The 16,918-nt window shown below is 34.0% G+C and overlaps 3 protein-coding genes across 3 annotated transcripts; 1 reads left to right on the forward strand and 2 right to left on the reverse strand.

Moving 5' to 3' along the window:
- The first annotated feature begins 299 nt into the window (after positions 1-299).
- Positions 300-3,529, forward strand: LOC105954032 (Calcineurin-like metallo-phosphoesterase superfamily protein). Its single transcript, XM_012977801.2, has 13 exons — positions 300-498; positions 844-903; positions 991-1,169; positions 1,288-1,423; positions 1,562-1,658; positions 1,780-1,839; positions 1,946-2,046; positions 2,163-2,197; positions 2,281-2,338; positions 2,421-2,495; positions 2,578-2,726; positions 2,794-3,054; positions 3,139-3,529. The coding sequence occupies exons 1-13, from the start codon at positions 361-363 to the stop codon at positions 3,365-3,367; spliced, it is 1,578 nt and encodes a 525-aa protein (XP_012833255.1). The 5' UTR covers positions 300-360; the 3' UTR covers positions 3,368-3,529.
- A 5,913-nt stretch (positions 3,530-9,442) lies between these two features.
- Positions 9,443-11,910, reverse strand: LOC105955970 (alpha/beta-Hydrolases superfamily protein). Its single transcript, XM_012979782.2, has 5 exons — positions 11,324-11,910; positions 10,838-11,067; positions 10,710-10,743; positions 9,887-10,632; positions 9,443-9,802 (listed from the first exon to the last, which is right to left on the reverse strand). The coding sequence occupies exons 1-5, from the start codon at positions 11,697-11,699 to the stop codon at positions 9,545-9,547; spliced, it is 1,644 nt and encodes a 547-aa protein (XP_012835236.2). The 5' UTR covers positions 11,700-11,910; the 3' UTR covers positions 9,443-9,544.
- Positions 11,911-12,929: 1,019 nt separating this feature from the next.
- RPT1A (regulatory particle triple-A 1A) lies at positions 12,930-16,741 on the reverse strand. The gene is made up of 10 exons (XM_012977640.2): positions 16,548-16,741; positions 15,910-15,991; positions 15,591-15,682; positions 15,426-15,503; positions 15,145-15,206; positions 14,322-14,466; positions 14,024-14,242; positions 13,740-13,921; positions 13,369-13,544; positions 12,930-13,273 (listed from the first exon to the last, which is right to left on the reverse strand). Exons 1-10 carry the CDS (start codon positions 16,632-16,634, stop codon positions 13,116-13,118), a joined length of 1,281 nt encoding a protein of 426 aa, XP_012833094.1. The 5' UTR covers positions 16,635-16,741; the 3' UTR covers positions 12,930-13,115.
- Between the last annotated feature and the right edge of the window lie 177 nt (positions 16,742-16,918).

Genomic DNA, 16,918 nt, shown 5'->3' on the forward strand with positions numbered 1-16,918 from the left:
GCCCCATATGATTGACCATTTTGCACATGATCTCCTTCTACTTTCAGCATATTCCACTTGACAAATAATCATGCTCATTCGAAAATTTTGAAAGTACAAGCAGGATTATGTGCTTATGTTAAATACAATAGGGTCGTATTCTTATATCGAAAGTACAAGGGGGTCATTTGCAAAACAGTGAAACCACAGGGGGTTTAAGTGCTATTTACCCTCTTGGAAAAGTGGGCCGGCCCAATTTATATTAATAAACAATTTCCTAAAAAAATAATAATTTAAATTTAATTGAATAAACTCAATATTCAGAGATGGTTGAATACTAATTGATTAGAACTAAGAATCTGAGAAGGAAGGAAGAAAAAAATGTGGAAAATGAGTGTGTTTCTGAGCATAATTTGGGCTGTGAATTTGCTTTACGGAGAGTGGTTTGCATTTCTGATTCCTTCACTATCGACTTGTTCATGGCCTCATCTTCAACCCTCGTCTTCTTCTTCTTCTCTGGTAAAACCCCCATTTTCTCTAACTTCAATTTTTTTTCTTACAGTGCGATGAATTCGAATCTAACTATCTAGCTTTCTCATCTACTGTGTTCGTCTTCGTTTATGGATCCTGTGTTCTGATGGATCACTGTTTCATTTGATTTCAATTTGTTACCATCTTTGATTTTTTGTTTTTGTTTTGATAATTATGCATCTGCTTGCAATTTGATAAGCCTGGGATAGTTGATTAAATTTCAAGTTGCTTATATGTATTATATGTATAATGTATGTATCTGTTATATCCATTGGTTGATGGGCTTATTTTGGATAAAATGCATTCTCACAGTTAAGTTTCTGAAAATCTCAGCTAAATGAAGTTGAAAATGGGAGTGATTATGTGAAAATTGCTGTTGTTGCAGATCCTCAGGTAAACTTTTCGAGGGAAAATAAATTGTGAATTATGTGTTGTGTTGTGTTTAACCAATTGCTACTGATATTGATTTATTGATGATAGCTCATGGATAAAACCTCCCTTCCTCTTGCTCCGAAATCGCTTGCTCTCGAGATTGTGCAGTTCTACACAGATTTATACATGCGTAGGGCATTCGTCTCATCTGTATTAGCCTTCAATCCCGATGTTGTTTTGTTTCTCGGTGATTACTTTGACGGGGGTTACATTCTATCGGATCAAGAGTAAGTTGCAATTTCATAACTTCGAAAAAATAAAATAATAATTAGTTCGCGGAAGCTATTTGTAAATTTAAGTGATCATTGAAATCTGATACGGTTGAATATTGTTTTTACTTAATAGATGGGAGGAATCTTTGGGCCGTTTTAAGCATATATTCAACCTGAATATACTTCGGAAAAACTCAAACATAAAACTATACTACATATCCGGAAACCATGATATCGGTTACGAAAATGTCAACTCTCGAAATCCAGAGGTATGTATGAACTCTCTGTAGCTTTTACAGTTTTTTCCAGTAAAACAGAACGCTCTCTGCTTCGGTACTAGCATTTGGTTTTCTGAGTGTAGGTGTGTATAATCTTTAATATCGTATTTTCACATTTATGTCGAGCAGATTGTCAAACGACACGAGAGAGAATTTGGTGGGAGTAACTTTAAAGTCACACTTGGAAAAGTGGACTTCATTGCAATCGACTCACAAACTTTGGATGGTATACAGCCTATGTCTCTAATGCTGCCTTTATATCTCCAAAAACACACAATGCATTCCTCTAATTTAATCGGGAGTTGATTAATTATATACGTGTAACAGATAGATTTTTTTATCTGCAGGTCATCCACAAGGCAAACTCACATCAGAAACCTGGGATTTCGTAAAAAATGCCTCTCAAGGTACATGACACCGGTTTCAACTTTCAAGTCATAAACGTTGTATTTGTTTTTTTTCTTTTTTCAGAGATTTTAATTAATGCCCTTGAAATTCTTTGAATTTATCCAGATATTTATTCAAATCCAAGGGTTTTATTGACTCATATCCCTTTATATCGGCCGGATTTCACCCCTTGCGGCCCTCATCGTTCTTCACCAATCGTCAATCAGGTAAACTGGTAAAGTCATTCATATTACTTTCAGTAAATTTTTTCCCTTTATTATCCATTCCTACATTGTAATTGTATAATAACTCATATGTTGCATGATTTTACATTTGATTCCAGCGAATTTACCGTGACGGTCAGAATCAAGAAATATGGTAAAAACAGAAATCCCTTCTTTCTGTACTTGCGTTATTTAGTTGCAAATGTAATATTTTTACTTTATCGTGTGGTTTTGTAGGTACCAGAATTACGTCACTAAAAACTCAACAGAAGTCCTACTGGATCTAGTCAGACCTGTACGCATTACCTTAATTTTTCTACCGAAAAAACACAATAACTGAAAAGGACGAGAGCTTTATTTAATTTGTGTTTCTACAGGCACTAATTCTCTCTGGCCACGATCACGATCAATGCACAGTTACCCACATGTCCAAGAACGTTCCTGTGACAGAGGTAAACTCCTCTTTTTTCGCATTCGTGTAATAAAATCATACGACTGAAAACTTTGAGTTGATTATTACAAGGGATCATGCAGCAAACTGTAGGAACTATAAGCTGGCAACAGGGCAACCTGTATCCTTCTTTTATGCTAATATCTGCCACTAATAATTCCACAACTACTCCACAAGATGCAATTTCCACTCAACTCTGTTTTCTTCCCATGCAAACACATATCTACCTATGGTACGTACTTCTTAGCATAACGGTTTTTGTTTTATTTATTTAATAAATTTAAATTTTTCGATCTCAGGTATTTATCTCTCTTCGTAATGACCCTTATTACCGTCCTCGTTTGGCCGGCCAATGAAGTCGTGATATCCAGAAAGCTAGGCAATATAATGGGTAATATAAAGAATATATATAGCAGCTTTAGGAGTGCGATAAAAGAGAAGAACGAAGACGAGAATTGCGAATATGAAGAGATTTGGGATGCGGAAGGGTCGATGCACCTTATCAAGAAAGCCAAAAAGGTTTCCTCAACATTCGTAAACGAGAGCACCTCTATAGAGAGGTAAGGCTGATGATATTCGTAAACGGAACTTCTTTTTTTTTTTTGGCAAAATATTCAGATATTCGTTTGTTTTTTTTTTTGCAGGGGCAATGCTGTGATGAGATCGAAAGTTCGAAAACAGGCGGGACCTGAAGGAGATGCCTCGACGAACCCAGATGTAAGTATATATGTGGGGTCCGTTAGAGCGAACAGATCGAGGGGTAAAATGGTAATATGGAGATTGTTGAGAGGGTTACGAGCAATAATCGTTGTTGCTGCTATAAATGTACCTCTTTACGTGTTGCTGGTGTTCAAAGATTGGATCGACAAATGATTTTTTTTCTTTTTTCAAAAACTCTTCTATATGATATAAACTAATCCCACCAATTCAAAAGACTTGTAATTTAGACAGGTTTCTTGATACATTAGCAGACATTGTACTAGGTCAACATTATGGAAAGACAGAAAGTTAACTTACATCTTACATTTGATCAAATGGAGGCTTTTATTTTATTTATTTACTTATTCAATTATTTATTTAATTAAACAATGTATGTATATATATATATATATTATATATATATATATATATATATATATATATATATATATATATATATATATATATATATATATATATATATATATATATATATATATATTGCCCCCTTCTTTGTCTACCACCAAAAGCCAAATTGGACTTAGGTCATACGATTATATACACACATTCACGAAATCTAGTAATGAAGACAATGACCTAGCTAATTATTATTATGGGAATTTAATATATATATATATATATATATATATATATATATATATATATATATATATATATATATATTGTACAAATTAAAACAAATCAGCCTTACTAAAAAACATCTTAAATATAACATCACATTATTCCAATACATATATAATATTAACGTGTACGTATTTCCTAAACTCCTCTTATTTAATTCACACCTTAATTTAACCAAATACTTTAAATTAAATGAGGAGGGGAAAATAATTATTACACAAAACATTAACTTGCATTGATATACATATACGATCGATACATACATACGTACATACATACATACATACATACATATATATGGAGACCCTTTTGCATTCAAAATCCATCACCATTTCTTCATATACCCATTAGCTCTTCAAGATGCCCTGTTTGTTAAAAAAAGAAAGAAAAAAAGGAACGAAAGAAGAAAGAAAACAGCTAGCGTATATATATATATATATATATATAGCCTCCATGTATGTATATATAAGTCTCTCCTTTGCCCAAAAAAAAAAAAACCTAATGGAAATAACCAATTAGGTTTTAAAAAAAATAATGGGTTTTAAGGAGAGAGATATATAGATTACATATATTTATATTGGACTATATCACTATATATACTAACTGAATCAAGGGGAGGAATAAAGGAAAACGAAATAAAACGAACAAACAAACGGGGACCCTCTATCTTGCTGATGAAGATATGCATTCTTGGAATTTTGACGTGGTAGAAGCTAGTGTAAGATTATTAGGGTTCTTCGTTGAATACGGAAAATATATATATAGCTATATAAATATATATATATAGGGTTATTTTTTGTTTTTTTGGTGGAGAAAATTAATGAAGGGTTATTTTAGTAGGTGGATGGGAGGGATATATATTATATATATATATATATATATTATATATATATATATATATATATATATATATATAATTATATATAAATATAGATTATGAGGAGGAATCATCGTCTCCTTGAATATACCAGCAGAGCAGCATGGTGGCGCAGCGGCGCAGTATGTAAATGCGGGCTCGTTGTTGTTTAACCAAAGAAGCACACTTTCTTGTGAATCCATTATTATTATTCGATCTCTTCGAAGACGACGAGTAAACTCCATTGTTGCTGTTCTTCGTTTTCTGTTTCATCTCAGCCATTTTTTTTTTTTGACAGAAGCTTTCTAAACCAGGTCGATTACGAAACAAGACGACGAAGACGAAGACGAAGAAGAGAGAGAAGAAAAATCCCTAGAGAGAGAAAAAATGAAATGAAAGATTGGGAAAAAAAGCTCACAAGTAAATGGAGCTGGACCCTTGGGGAAAAATGGAGGATTAGGGTTTGGTTATTTATACAAAGAGATAATGGAGTTGACCTTTGACTTAATTATAAGATTAATGGGAATTGAGGGAGGTGAACATGGTCAAGTTTCAGAGATAGATCTGCATGGGAATTTGTAGCCCTTTTTTTTATTTTTTTTTTATTTTTAATATTAAAGTACACCTGGCTATATATATATATATATACATACACATATACATACATACATCGAGTGGGGGTGAATTTGGGGGGGTTGAACGTGGGGGATCGGTTCTTGTTTTGAAAATAAATTAATTGGGATTGAAGGGATGTAATTAATATGGATTATGGGAATAATGAGGTGCATTTTTTTGAGTGAGATTAGGGTTATAAAAGCTGGCAAAAGTTTCAATTCATCGGATCGGAATTAGTATTTTCGATTTTTTTTTAATTTTATTTTTTGGTTCTAAAGTGTAAACCTAATTCTTATTCAACTATGTATCTTCGGATAAAATATCGAAAATCGAAGAAAAATATATACACTACTATTGTTTGATGAGGACAAGGCAAAAGCACTTATTGTGGGAAGTGTGTGTCGGATAGCAGCTGGCGTACTTTAATTGGTTCTCTATATTTGCACACTATTCTAAGTTTTTTTTTTTTTATACAATTACTAGTGACTTTTTTCATTAATAAACAAATTACTTAGGGTTCAAATCCCCATTTTATTTATTTATTTTTACTTGTTCTACAATATGTAATTCAAATTAGGATTTTAAATACCCTCCTTGCCCTAGATTTTCAAACAAATTCAATTATATATAAATATATATACGAGATGAGATAACATTATTCATATATTGAAGTGACTAGTCGCATTAGATATATGACGAGTTCAACCTAAAAAATGCTGACCAATAATTTCAAACTCAGGTCAAATGACACTAAAATGCATGTTAATTGGTTATCTTGATATAGAGTTTGTTATGTGGTTCCTATAAACAAAGGGATAATTAGTAAAAAGAACAATCTCGTTTTGAAATTGTATTGAGATAGGTCCACCCTTTAAAAACAAGTAGTGATAATCATTTCCTTATGTTTTTCTTTTTGGCAATTCAGGATTGAACTGGACATAAAAGCATATATTAGACCTAAAAACAATAAATTAATTATAAAAGAAACATAATTGATTTATTAATTGACTATAGTTGATTACGTATCCTGTCACACAACAATACTGAAATCGATGAGAGAAAAATCGGAGTGTAACGGACCGATGGGAGAAACTTTGTCACGTGATGCGTTGGTCGGGGCCGTAGAGGAGGGGTGTTTCAATTCTGGCGGTGGAGGTGTTTGATGTCCAGGCGGTGGTGTCTCGACGGTGGTGGAAGTTTTTTATGATCAGATGGTGGTGCCTCGGTGGCGGTGGAACTGTTTGATATCCAGATCGTGGTGCCTCGACGGCAGGCGTCGTTGAGGATGAGGTAACCGTGGGGATCTAGCTAGGGTGAATAGGAAGATACTATTAGAACTACTCAAATAGTAGAACTTTTGTTTAATGAGAAAAATCGGGTTGGACCTCTACCTATTATTGTAATGTCGGGGGTATATCGGTCTTTGAGATGTTATACCTTGTGTAATACAATGGGTAATTATTAACCGTTGATGTGGTGAAATAACTTTCCACTAAACACACATACACATGGGTGTGTGTAATTGTATGTAGATCAACGGTTAATAACCACCCGCTGTATTTCACCGGATCGGATGTAGCAACAAACAAACCGGGATATATCTAAATAAATTATAAAAAATAATCCAGATTGTTAATAACGGTTTTGTCCCGAAACTTTGTGACATATCCCCTAACTTCTGTCCATTCTCTTCAATAAATAAGCTGTCGGCCTAATTTATTATTATTATTATTATTTTTTGAGAAGCTAATGTAATTATTTTTTTATAAACGAAAGTAAATAGTTTAAATATTCAATATTCATTTTATAATAGTCTTCTTTTATTTTTTTTTAAATGTAGGACGTAAGCAAGAAGAAGATTGAAATTCTGATATTTGACATGTGTAGTGTGAGATTTGATGATCTTTGTGTTATATTTCTGACCAATTAAACCAAAGTTATTTGATCTTCAGACAGCTTCAAATCCCTATAGATTCACTTGTTCAAATATATATTCTTCTTTTATTTCTTAATCTTAAGATACTAATCCAGCTGTGAATTAATGCTAATCAAGATCATGATTCTCTCTAATGAGATATTAATTGTGTTTTTCAAGGTATTTTGACATAATTAATTACTTTTTAATGTCTTGTAGAAGCATTCGAAATTAATTAACTAACAAAGTTTTATGATTCCTTAATTAACTTAAGATGGTTGTTGAGTGACTCTTGCCTCCAAAACCCTTGAAACGTTACGGTTCAAGCGACGCCTCGTTTGCCTTCGATCTTCAGTTGAATCGACTCATTTACAATTAATTCAACATATTTAAATCATTTTACTCGATCATAAATTAATTGATCGACCCCCGTAGCGTGATAGAGTGACTCGACTAAAATTAATTGACTTGAGGGTGGTGTTTTGCTAAACTTATTTTAAACACCTGATAAAATCTCGCATCTGATAAGTTGTTACGTAAAGACTATTTGCGGAGTGTTTGGATGGCTTGTAAGTTAATTTTTCTTATAATAAAATATTTAATAAAGAAAATAGTAAAACCCTACTTGAAAAATATTAGAATAAGATTTTTCCACTTGTATATTAATTTAACTATTTTTGATTAAAAAAAAATGAAACTTGATGAAACCGGATCGCCAGTAGATCCCATCAAACAGATATATTTTACATGAAAATTAAAATGCAACAATTTCGAAATTAATAAGATAAGATTAATTAACGAAACACTGTCAGACTAATTTATCCAATTTTGGAATCATAAATAAATAATAAATAAATAAAAAATAGTAAAAAAACCCTAGTTGAAAAATATTAGAATATGAAATATGGTCGGTGATTTTGATTCTTACTGAGATATTTTCCATGATCGTCACTTACATTTAAGCAAACGAATCCCAGTAGATTTGGAGCTATCAACTTTTTTTTTTTTTTTTTAATATCAGAAGTGAACTCGCAAATTATACAGATGTTATTGATCGGTTAATTATATGCGACGAACTCAACCTAAAAAAATGTCGGTTAATAGCATCAATATATATATATATATATATATATATATATATATATTTATTTTCTTTTTTAATATTCAATCAAGTGGAGAGTCTGTTTCCAGGAACATTCCATCAACTTTAATTTATTAAGACAATTGTCTTGCTAACTTAATTTCATTATTAGGACAATTTATTAGGAAGTTGATTTAATTTGTGTAATAATTTGGTATGTATTAGTACGATTCGTTAAACACCAAACCACGTCGTATTAATTACATTGTGTTTTACACATTTTTTTCGGTTTTGTAGATGCTACACATGTTGGTGTGTGCATAATGAGTGATTATCAATATACACAATAACACATTGAAATTTTACCTGAGTGCATCAACATCAAATAAATTCACATTTTCAGTGTTCATTGATGATATTTCTAGATATTAATAAGATAAAACATTAACAAAAGCACATGTATTTTCCCATTAAAAGTCTAGATATTTAAATAATTAGTAAGCAAAATCAAGAATGTGACCAAAAAAAACATATGTGAATATGCGTGTGACAGGACCTGCTAAAAAGTACATGATCGATCATTATATTCGTGTTCTTCAGTTTTCCGTCGAACCTAAAGTAATTAAATTTTAATAAAAAATAACCGTCAAATTAGATGGAAAATAAACGAGACTAACCATATGCGAATATATACTAATAACCGGAACGCCAACTACTTAATTGAATTTCTTGAAATACTGAATCTCTTTCAGCACATCAATTAACATGATTGATAATAATGGTGAAATCCACATTATGAAGTTCGTAGAGAGTTTTGAGAGAGAGAGAGAGATCTAGAGAGAGAGAGAGAGAGAGACCTGGAGAAATCGGTTCAAAGCAAATCAAAACACATTGCACAGAAAGCTGGTTGGAGTTTACGAAGTCGAGTGCCTTATTCGACATGGAAATGAACACTTGAGCAGTTTCTGCTACAAAATAACAATATAATACTAATGAATTATTACCAGTAATTCACAATTTATAAATTTTTATTTACAATTTCCAAGTTTCTCATTTCACTCAATATTCCTTTCTCGTTATTCCAGCAACCGGGGAAGAAGAATCACGAAGTTTGTATTACAAACCGTACAAAATCACACGAAAAAAGCAAAAGGAGAAATCTTTATTCAAAACCCACAAATAACACATCAGTAACTACATATCTTTATTTTATTTTATTTATTTATTTATTTTTAGAGCCATTCAAAACGACGTCATTTCAACGCTTCTCCTTCTTCCAAGCCTTATCGAGTTCACATAATCAACCGGACTATGATCAGAAAGGCCCGGAATTGCTAATCCCACCACCCTCAGCATAAACGATTCCCAGCTCTCCCTGTATTCCGATCCGTACACATATCCCGTTACAAAACTCCTCACCAATTCCCACACCGAATTCAAATACTCCGGAATCAGAAACCTCCATCCAAAGTAATTCCTATTCGGCTCTTCTTCCACTTTCTGCATGCAGTTAAATATAAATTAGTATACATTACATAATTCGACCTTTTTTTTTAATTAACCAATAACGTAAACATTGCTTACTCTCTCGATATAGAGGCTGTTGTAGTATATGCACACGCCGAAATGCTTATACAAGAAGGTTTTGTCATCGTAAGGCAACCTCGGAACAAGATCATTACAGTACACCATTCTAAAGTATTTGGGCTCGGGTTTTTCGAGATGGGCTTCCATGTATTTACCGAGCTCACCATTACCAATCCTAGGTTGTCCGAAAGTGTAGACACACGAAAACCGTTCCATCAGTTTCTCCTCTCCATGCAGAACTAGCACCGTGGGGAATAATATTGCGAGGGCCCCACCCAAACTATGGCCCGTGACGATAAATTTCGCGTTCTTGTTTTCTTCGAGCAATTCCTTGAGCTTACTTTTAACAGCATAGTATGCAGTCATTTCTCCTCCCATTACAGGCACGAGAGCCTCCTCCTCCTCTGTTGCTGAATCGGAAGACTGGCTTGATCCGACGGTGGGTGATGAAAGATGAGATTTAGAAGAATCGCCACCGTTTAAATTGGAAGGTTTGACTTTTCTTGATTGAAGGTGGGCTTGGAATGTTTGGGCGTTGAGCCTGTTGCCTAAACCTAGAGCTTCTAGAAACCCCATGTGCACTTTACCTAGTTTAGGTATTTCGTACCATGAGTAGTCGAAATCGGTGATCCAGTCATCAGCATCGAACGGCTCTGTGCCTCTGAAGCTAACCAGTATAAAGTTCGCATCTTTTGGCTTATCGCACATTATGAAAACTTGGGTCGATCTCTCTTTTTGATAATCTGAAAAAACATATTAAAAACAGAGTTTTTTTTATTTTGCGTCCACCTCAATAGAAAGTTAATGTATAAGTTCTCACCATTCCAGCAGTTGTAGAAGTCCACGAAATGCATCTGCTTGAAACAAAATACGAGATTGTTATTACACATTATCTACAACCGTATACATGGTGGTGCATTATTTACGGAGGCATAAATATAATCTAACCTTCCAATGAAGATCTACGATATTCTTGACAACCTTAGCATTCTCATACGATAATTTGGAAGCCATCATACAGAGGTCCATTAGGGCCCGATTTCCGGTCATTATATCTAATTCATTTTGATTAATTTCGTTCGAGGGTGACTCCATCTTGAACAGGTCTATACGACCATCTAAATGCCCTATTGCACTTATGAATGTATCGGAACCCCTTTTCGGCATTACAACTTTTCCTGTATGTTAAACAAAAGTCATCGAACACCCAATTAATAACACTCTAAAATTAATTAATGCAGCATCAGTAAACTGTAAACCACTAGCCGCAAGAATCTCATTATGCACCAAAGTTTAGACAGACACACACAAAAAAAAAAAAAAAAAAAAAGAGAGTAATTTGACACATGCAACTTTGGTTGGGGATTATAATCAAACAGTTGATATGCATGATTAGACATGATGAAAAAAGGTGAGTCAATTGAGGATTGGTACCATGGAGAAAATTGGAGAGCAAACCGAGGAAGTTGCCATTGAGAGACAAGAGATTGAGAAAGAACTCGACAACATAGCCGAACCACTCCATGGGTTTGCCGAGAACCTTAATAATTTTCCTGACAATAATAGAAACAACTATCACCCACCTGTGATCGCCATCGCCAAATAGTACATCTTCCTGCACCACCGCCCTACCGCCGCCGCCGCCGCCGCGAAAACTTTTGAGAAACTTCGCACCACTATCTGGGTTGTTAAAAGCCAGGAACTTGAACAGATCAAGAATCCCACCATTTTCATGGCTCACGATCAGGAAATCGAAATCGCCGGACTCTTCCGCCGCCGCCGACGCCGCATTATCATCAATACCAGCCATTTTGGTGGCGATTGTGGTGTGTAAATTGTAATGAGTTTCTCTTTTTCTTCTTCTGGTTTTATATATATATCAACAAAAAAAGAGAGAGAGAAACAAAAGCAGTAGTAATGATGGATTTATGTATGTAATAATCTAGAGAAGAATGAGTGCGAATTTATAGGGAGTAAAAAGAAAAAAGAAAAGAGTTGGAAAAGGTCACGCGCGCGCGTGCGAACTTTGGAATGTGTGTGCATGCACATCTGTAGTAACAAGACTGGAGTTTCAGGGTTACATGCGTCATTTTACTTTTATTGCGTCATCGTGGTTTTTTAATTTATGGGCTTAATTTGTCATTTTGGCAAATTGCATTATGGGCTTTGCTTATTACACAACCTTGGGCTTCTATTTACGCAACTGAAACTACTTTTTTTTTTTTTTTTTTTTTTTAAATCGATTTGTTTAAAATTTTGGTAATAATATTTTTCTGATTTTAAGATTTTTTAATCAAATTGAAACTTGATTTACGTATATAAGATTCAAATTTGTGATCTAGTTTTAATTTTCAAAATTTTATTCTGAAAATTACAATTTAAATAACAATTTTATTTATTTAAATAGACTTTTACATAGGTAAAGAAAAAAAAAAGTAATTTAGAAACGTGAAGAAAATAATTGAGTTGGTTAGCAATTTGTGGAAATCCAATCCAGTTTTGCACACGCTTTTTGACCGGATGCACTACATGTATGGTCCAAACTCCAGAGTTTGGATTTACACAAGTATTTTGGAAAATAATACATATATATTAATTAATATGAATACAACAGAGTAAATTACGGTCACCCCTAAGTTAATGTCAAATTATAAAAAAAAAAAAAAAATCCTCCTAATTGGGTAACTACACCTCTCGTTTTGTGTAAAAATGCAGTTTTTTTAAAATGTGGAGCTCGAATAGTATAAAACGGACACAAACTGAAGAATATTCCACATAATCTAGAAGATTACACTAATTTAACCTTACTTCAAGGATTGCTGCTTGAATGACCGGTAATTTACCCTATAAATATATATGATGGTTTATTATGAAGCAATCTATTCAAAAACAAAATATATTTTTCCTTTTTATTTAATATTAAATCTTAAATTGAAATATAAACAAATTAAATGGCTTATGGTGTAGTTTGACTACATCACTTTCTTAGCAAATTGCAAATTACCATAAACTGATTCTGAAATCAACAAACATCGAATAATAATAGATTGAAAAGGTTTAATTGAAACTGAAATAAAAAAATCAGTACAAGAAAAGTTTGCAACTGAGAAAACAAATGTGTTGCAGTGTTTTATCAGGTAAACAAACAAGTGACAAAATCCAACCTAATTACTGCCATATTACAAACACGAAATTCAATATTCAGATACAACGGAAAACGGTAAAATTAATTGTAAACCATATATTTCGGAGTTGCGCTGAATTTCTGATACCCTTTGATCACTTTATTCACGGCATCCAAGAAATCTTTCTCCGTCACCGTTTTCCTCCTCGCTCGAATTGCATACATTCCTGCCTCAGTGCACACGCTCCTTATATCCGCTCCTGGTTTTAGAAAAAACAAAACGGAATTATTTTTCGAAAGCTGACTAAAGTTCGTATAATGTGTGACAATTGTAAAATGTGAGAGATTTATTTACCAGTAGAGTTGGGGCAAAGACGAGCAAGAAGTTCAAAACGAACATCCCTCTCGCAGTTCATTGTACGTGTGTGAATCTTGAATATTTGTGTCCTGCTTTCCAAATCAGGTAGTCCGAACTCCACCTTACGATCCAGCCTTCCAGGACGTAACAGTGCCGGGTCAAGAGTATCGGGCCTGGAATAAATTTAAAAAAAAAAATTGAAAACAACAAGCAAAACTGTTTTTAAAAACAAAAATTGATTCGATAAAGACAGCAATATAAAAAATGGAAATACATTCTCACGAAAAGGAAACAGATTGCTCAACCCTATCAAAAATTTTAAACGTAAAAATAGGCTAATCGGAAAAAGTCAAAAGTCAAAAGTCAACCTGTTGGTCGCCATTAGTACTTTGATATTTCCACGCGCGTCAAATCCGTCGAGCTGGTTAACAATCTCAAGCATGGTGCGCTGGACCTCATTGTCTCCACCCACACCATCATCAAAACGTGCACCTCCGATGGCATCCACTTCATCGAAAAATACGATGCAAGCTTTTTTCGAACGTGCCATCTGCCACATAACAAATAAGACATATGTCAAAAATCAGTTATACTGTAATTAGCACTCAAAAAACATACGAACCGAACACTGAAAAAATGTGACGAGGATTACCTGAAACAGTTCACGAACCATACGAGCTCCTTCACCGACATACTTCTGGACAAGCTCACTTCCAATAACACGAATAAAACATGCATCAGTTCTATTAGCCACAGCTCTGGCTAACAGTGTTTTACCAGTGCCAGGTGGACCGTAGCACAGTACACCCTTGGGTGGATCAATCCCTAGCTTCACAAATTTTTCAGGGTGAAGCATGGGAAGCTCAACAACCTAGTAAAAAAATCATATATCAGCATTCAAGAAATTTATAAAATAATTTGAAAAGTAAAACTAGATAAACTTAACACACCTCTCGCATCTTTTCAATCTGCTCCTTACACCCACCAACATCATTGTAGGTAACATCTGGTTTTTCCTCCACAGTCATCATTGTAACACTTGGATCGATTTTTGGAGGCAGGGGAATCTGAATTTGATATTTATTGCGGTCGACACTGCAATAACGAAGCATGTTTTAAAACTATATATCATAATAGGCTTGCCAAATAGTAGCAGTAATAAAAAAAATCTCAAGCCTAATATATCGAATGCTCCTAAAACTCTTTTCTTATCACTTGCGAGTAAGGTAAAGTAAAAGGTACAGGTAACTTGTTCAAACGAAGAAACAAAAAATTGAAAAGCAAGAAAAGCTACCACAAGCTAATACATGCGACATGCAATTTAGATAGTGTCTATAAATGTGTAGTTAAAAATTCATCGAACAGAGTAAGACAAAAAACTAATTCAACGCTCCACAAAACCAAAGCATGCAAAGTAGACCGAACTCAACAAATGAAAAGTGGGGTATCTGGATTCTCAGTGATCATTTATAGGCAACTCAAAAGCTGCAAATGGGTTCTATTAGTCCAGGGATTAGACTTCCCGAGCCTTCTATAATTCCCGATTCTCATTAATTTAATTTTCTTGGTTAGTTAAGGGGCTCTATAAAAGTTTATGTTTATCACTTGTTTTTAACGAAGAGATCGATTCATTCTTTTCTGCATGATACATGGTACACTGTTATTACTTATTCATCATCATAAAAATAAGATGATTTGCACATTCGTAAAAAATCCTCAAGTCCTGCAGCTAAACGAATATTAGAAGAGAAACCAAGATCAAACAAGCTTTACCCGACTCTCATGCCTTCTTCAATATCAGTAGGTGAAACTTTATCACCTAATCCAACAACAAACTGCAAAAGCAAATGTGCACTAATTAGACAAAACGTATTGGAACATAAACATAGCTACATAAGAGGTATCCATTTGCAAATAAATGAATACAAATGCTATCTCCTTCCGCTCATTATTTATATTTTTTTCGCAGAACAAAACATACTACCTTCCTCTTCCAAGAAAAATAAAACTCAATTCCTAGGAAAACAGTACAGCAAAACGACAAACTAACATACCTTAGCAATTTGCTTCACGTTGATAATGTACTTTGCATCTTCAGTGTTTGGATTAATAATCTTCGTACATCTTGCAACCTAGTAACAACAACTAATTATATCCTACTAACATACAAAAAATATGCACGGGATAATTTATCAATCAGCAAAAAAAAATCGCCTTACCTGAAGAGGTTGTTCCTCCTGCATCATTTGCTTATCGGATACAAGATCCCATTGGCTAGGTGCAGCTAAACCAGTGTCAGATTCCTTGATACCTAATGAAGTAAAATATAAACAAATTACATCCACTCATAAAGTACAATGGCGCAAAGCAACAATGAATTTACGGATACGTATGCTTTGCTACATAGAAACGAAAAATGAGTGTACAGCCACATCTAGTGGTAGATCAATGGATACTTAACACGAAACGAACTAAAAGTTAACAGTCAATTCTTAGTTCAAAATAATTTGCCAACAAAAACAGGGATAAGAAACAAACCGCATAAATCATTAATCTTCTTCGCCATCTCCTTGATTTCCTTCTCAACTTTCTTTATGCTGGTCGAATAAGGTCCCAAGCCCTGCACAAATCATTTCATGAACTCAATACAAGCAAAAATCCACCATAATTCATGAATGTACGGGTATTTACCATGAACTATCATTCCTAAAAACATAAGCTCGTAACATGTAATCCACTAAAACGAAAGTGCTTCGAGTATATATAATTTCAAATAAAAACAAGCAGGCAAAATTAACAAAGCAATGCAATTTATGCTACTGAACACTCTCAGCTGTTTGTATTTATATTTAATTAAAACCAAAATAAAATAAAATAAATTTGGGAATACCCAATCCAGATCCACATTAGCAAAAACCAAGCAAGAAAATTCTACATCCACATTCTCGTAGGAAAAATTAAGCTACACTAGCATAAAACTCGAAACCCTAGCTCAATCTTCCGTTTCAAAAATTAAATAATCAACAAACAAAATTCCTGCTCAGTAACCAAACCATAGATCCTAATTATCACTCAAGAAGACGAACAAAGGGAAGAAGCCTAGGTTCAGAGCAGGAATTATAGAAAGAAAAAAAAAATCAAATCCTCGTTTGAAGAAATTGAAAAAGGAATAGTACATAGGTTTTGAGGAGAGCAATATCGTCCTCGTCGAGAGGCCTAGGGTTCTTCTCGTCCTTGATCTCGTCTTCTGGTTCGGGTGCCATTGTCGAATTAATTTCGAGGTTTTCTTTTGGGGGAATATTTATGAAGAAGGTTTTCTTGGACAAGAAGCAGAGGCGACTGATATTATAAAGGTGAGAACAAAGCTTAGGCGACGACTGATGGGAGGTGCTCACGTGCGATGCACGTGGGTTGAGTTTGGGCTGGTGGCCCAAAACAAGAGTTATATTGGGCCAAAGTGCAATACTCTTCGGCCCAATTAAATTGTTGTCTGTGTTTTTAGAGCATCTCCAACCATCCCCCTTTTGGGTTATTTCTATGCTACACC

Source organism: Erythranthe guttata, chromosome 4 (assembly GCF_056151865.1).
Source record: "Erythranthe guttata isolate IM_541 chromosome 4, IM_541, whole genome shotgun sequence".
Taxonomy (NCBI): Eukaryota; Viridiplantae; Streptophyta; class Magnoliopsida; order Lamiales; family Phrymaceae; genus Erythranthe; species Erythranthe guttata.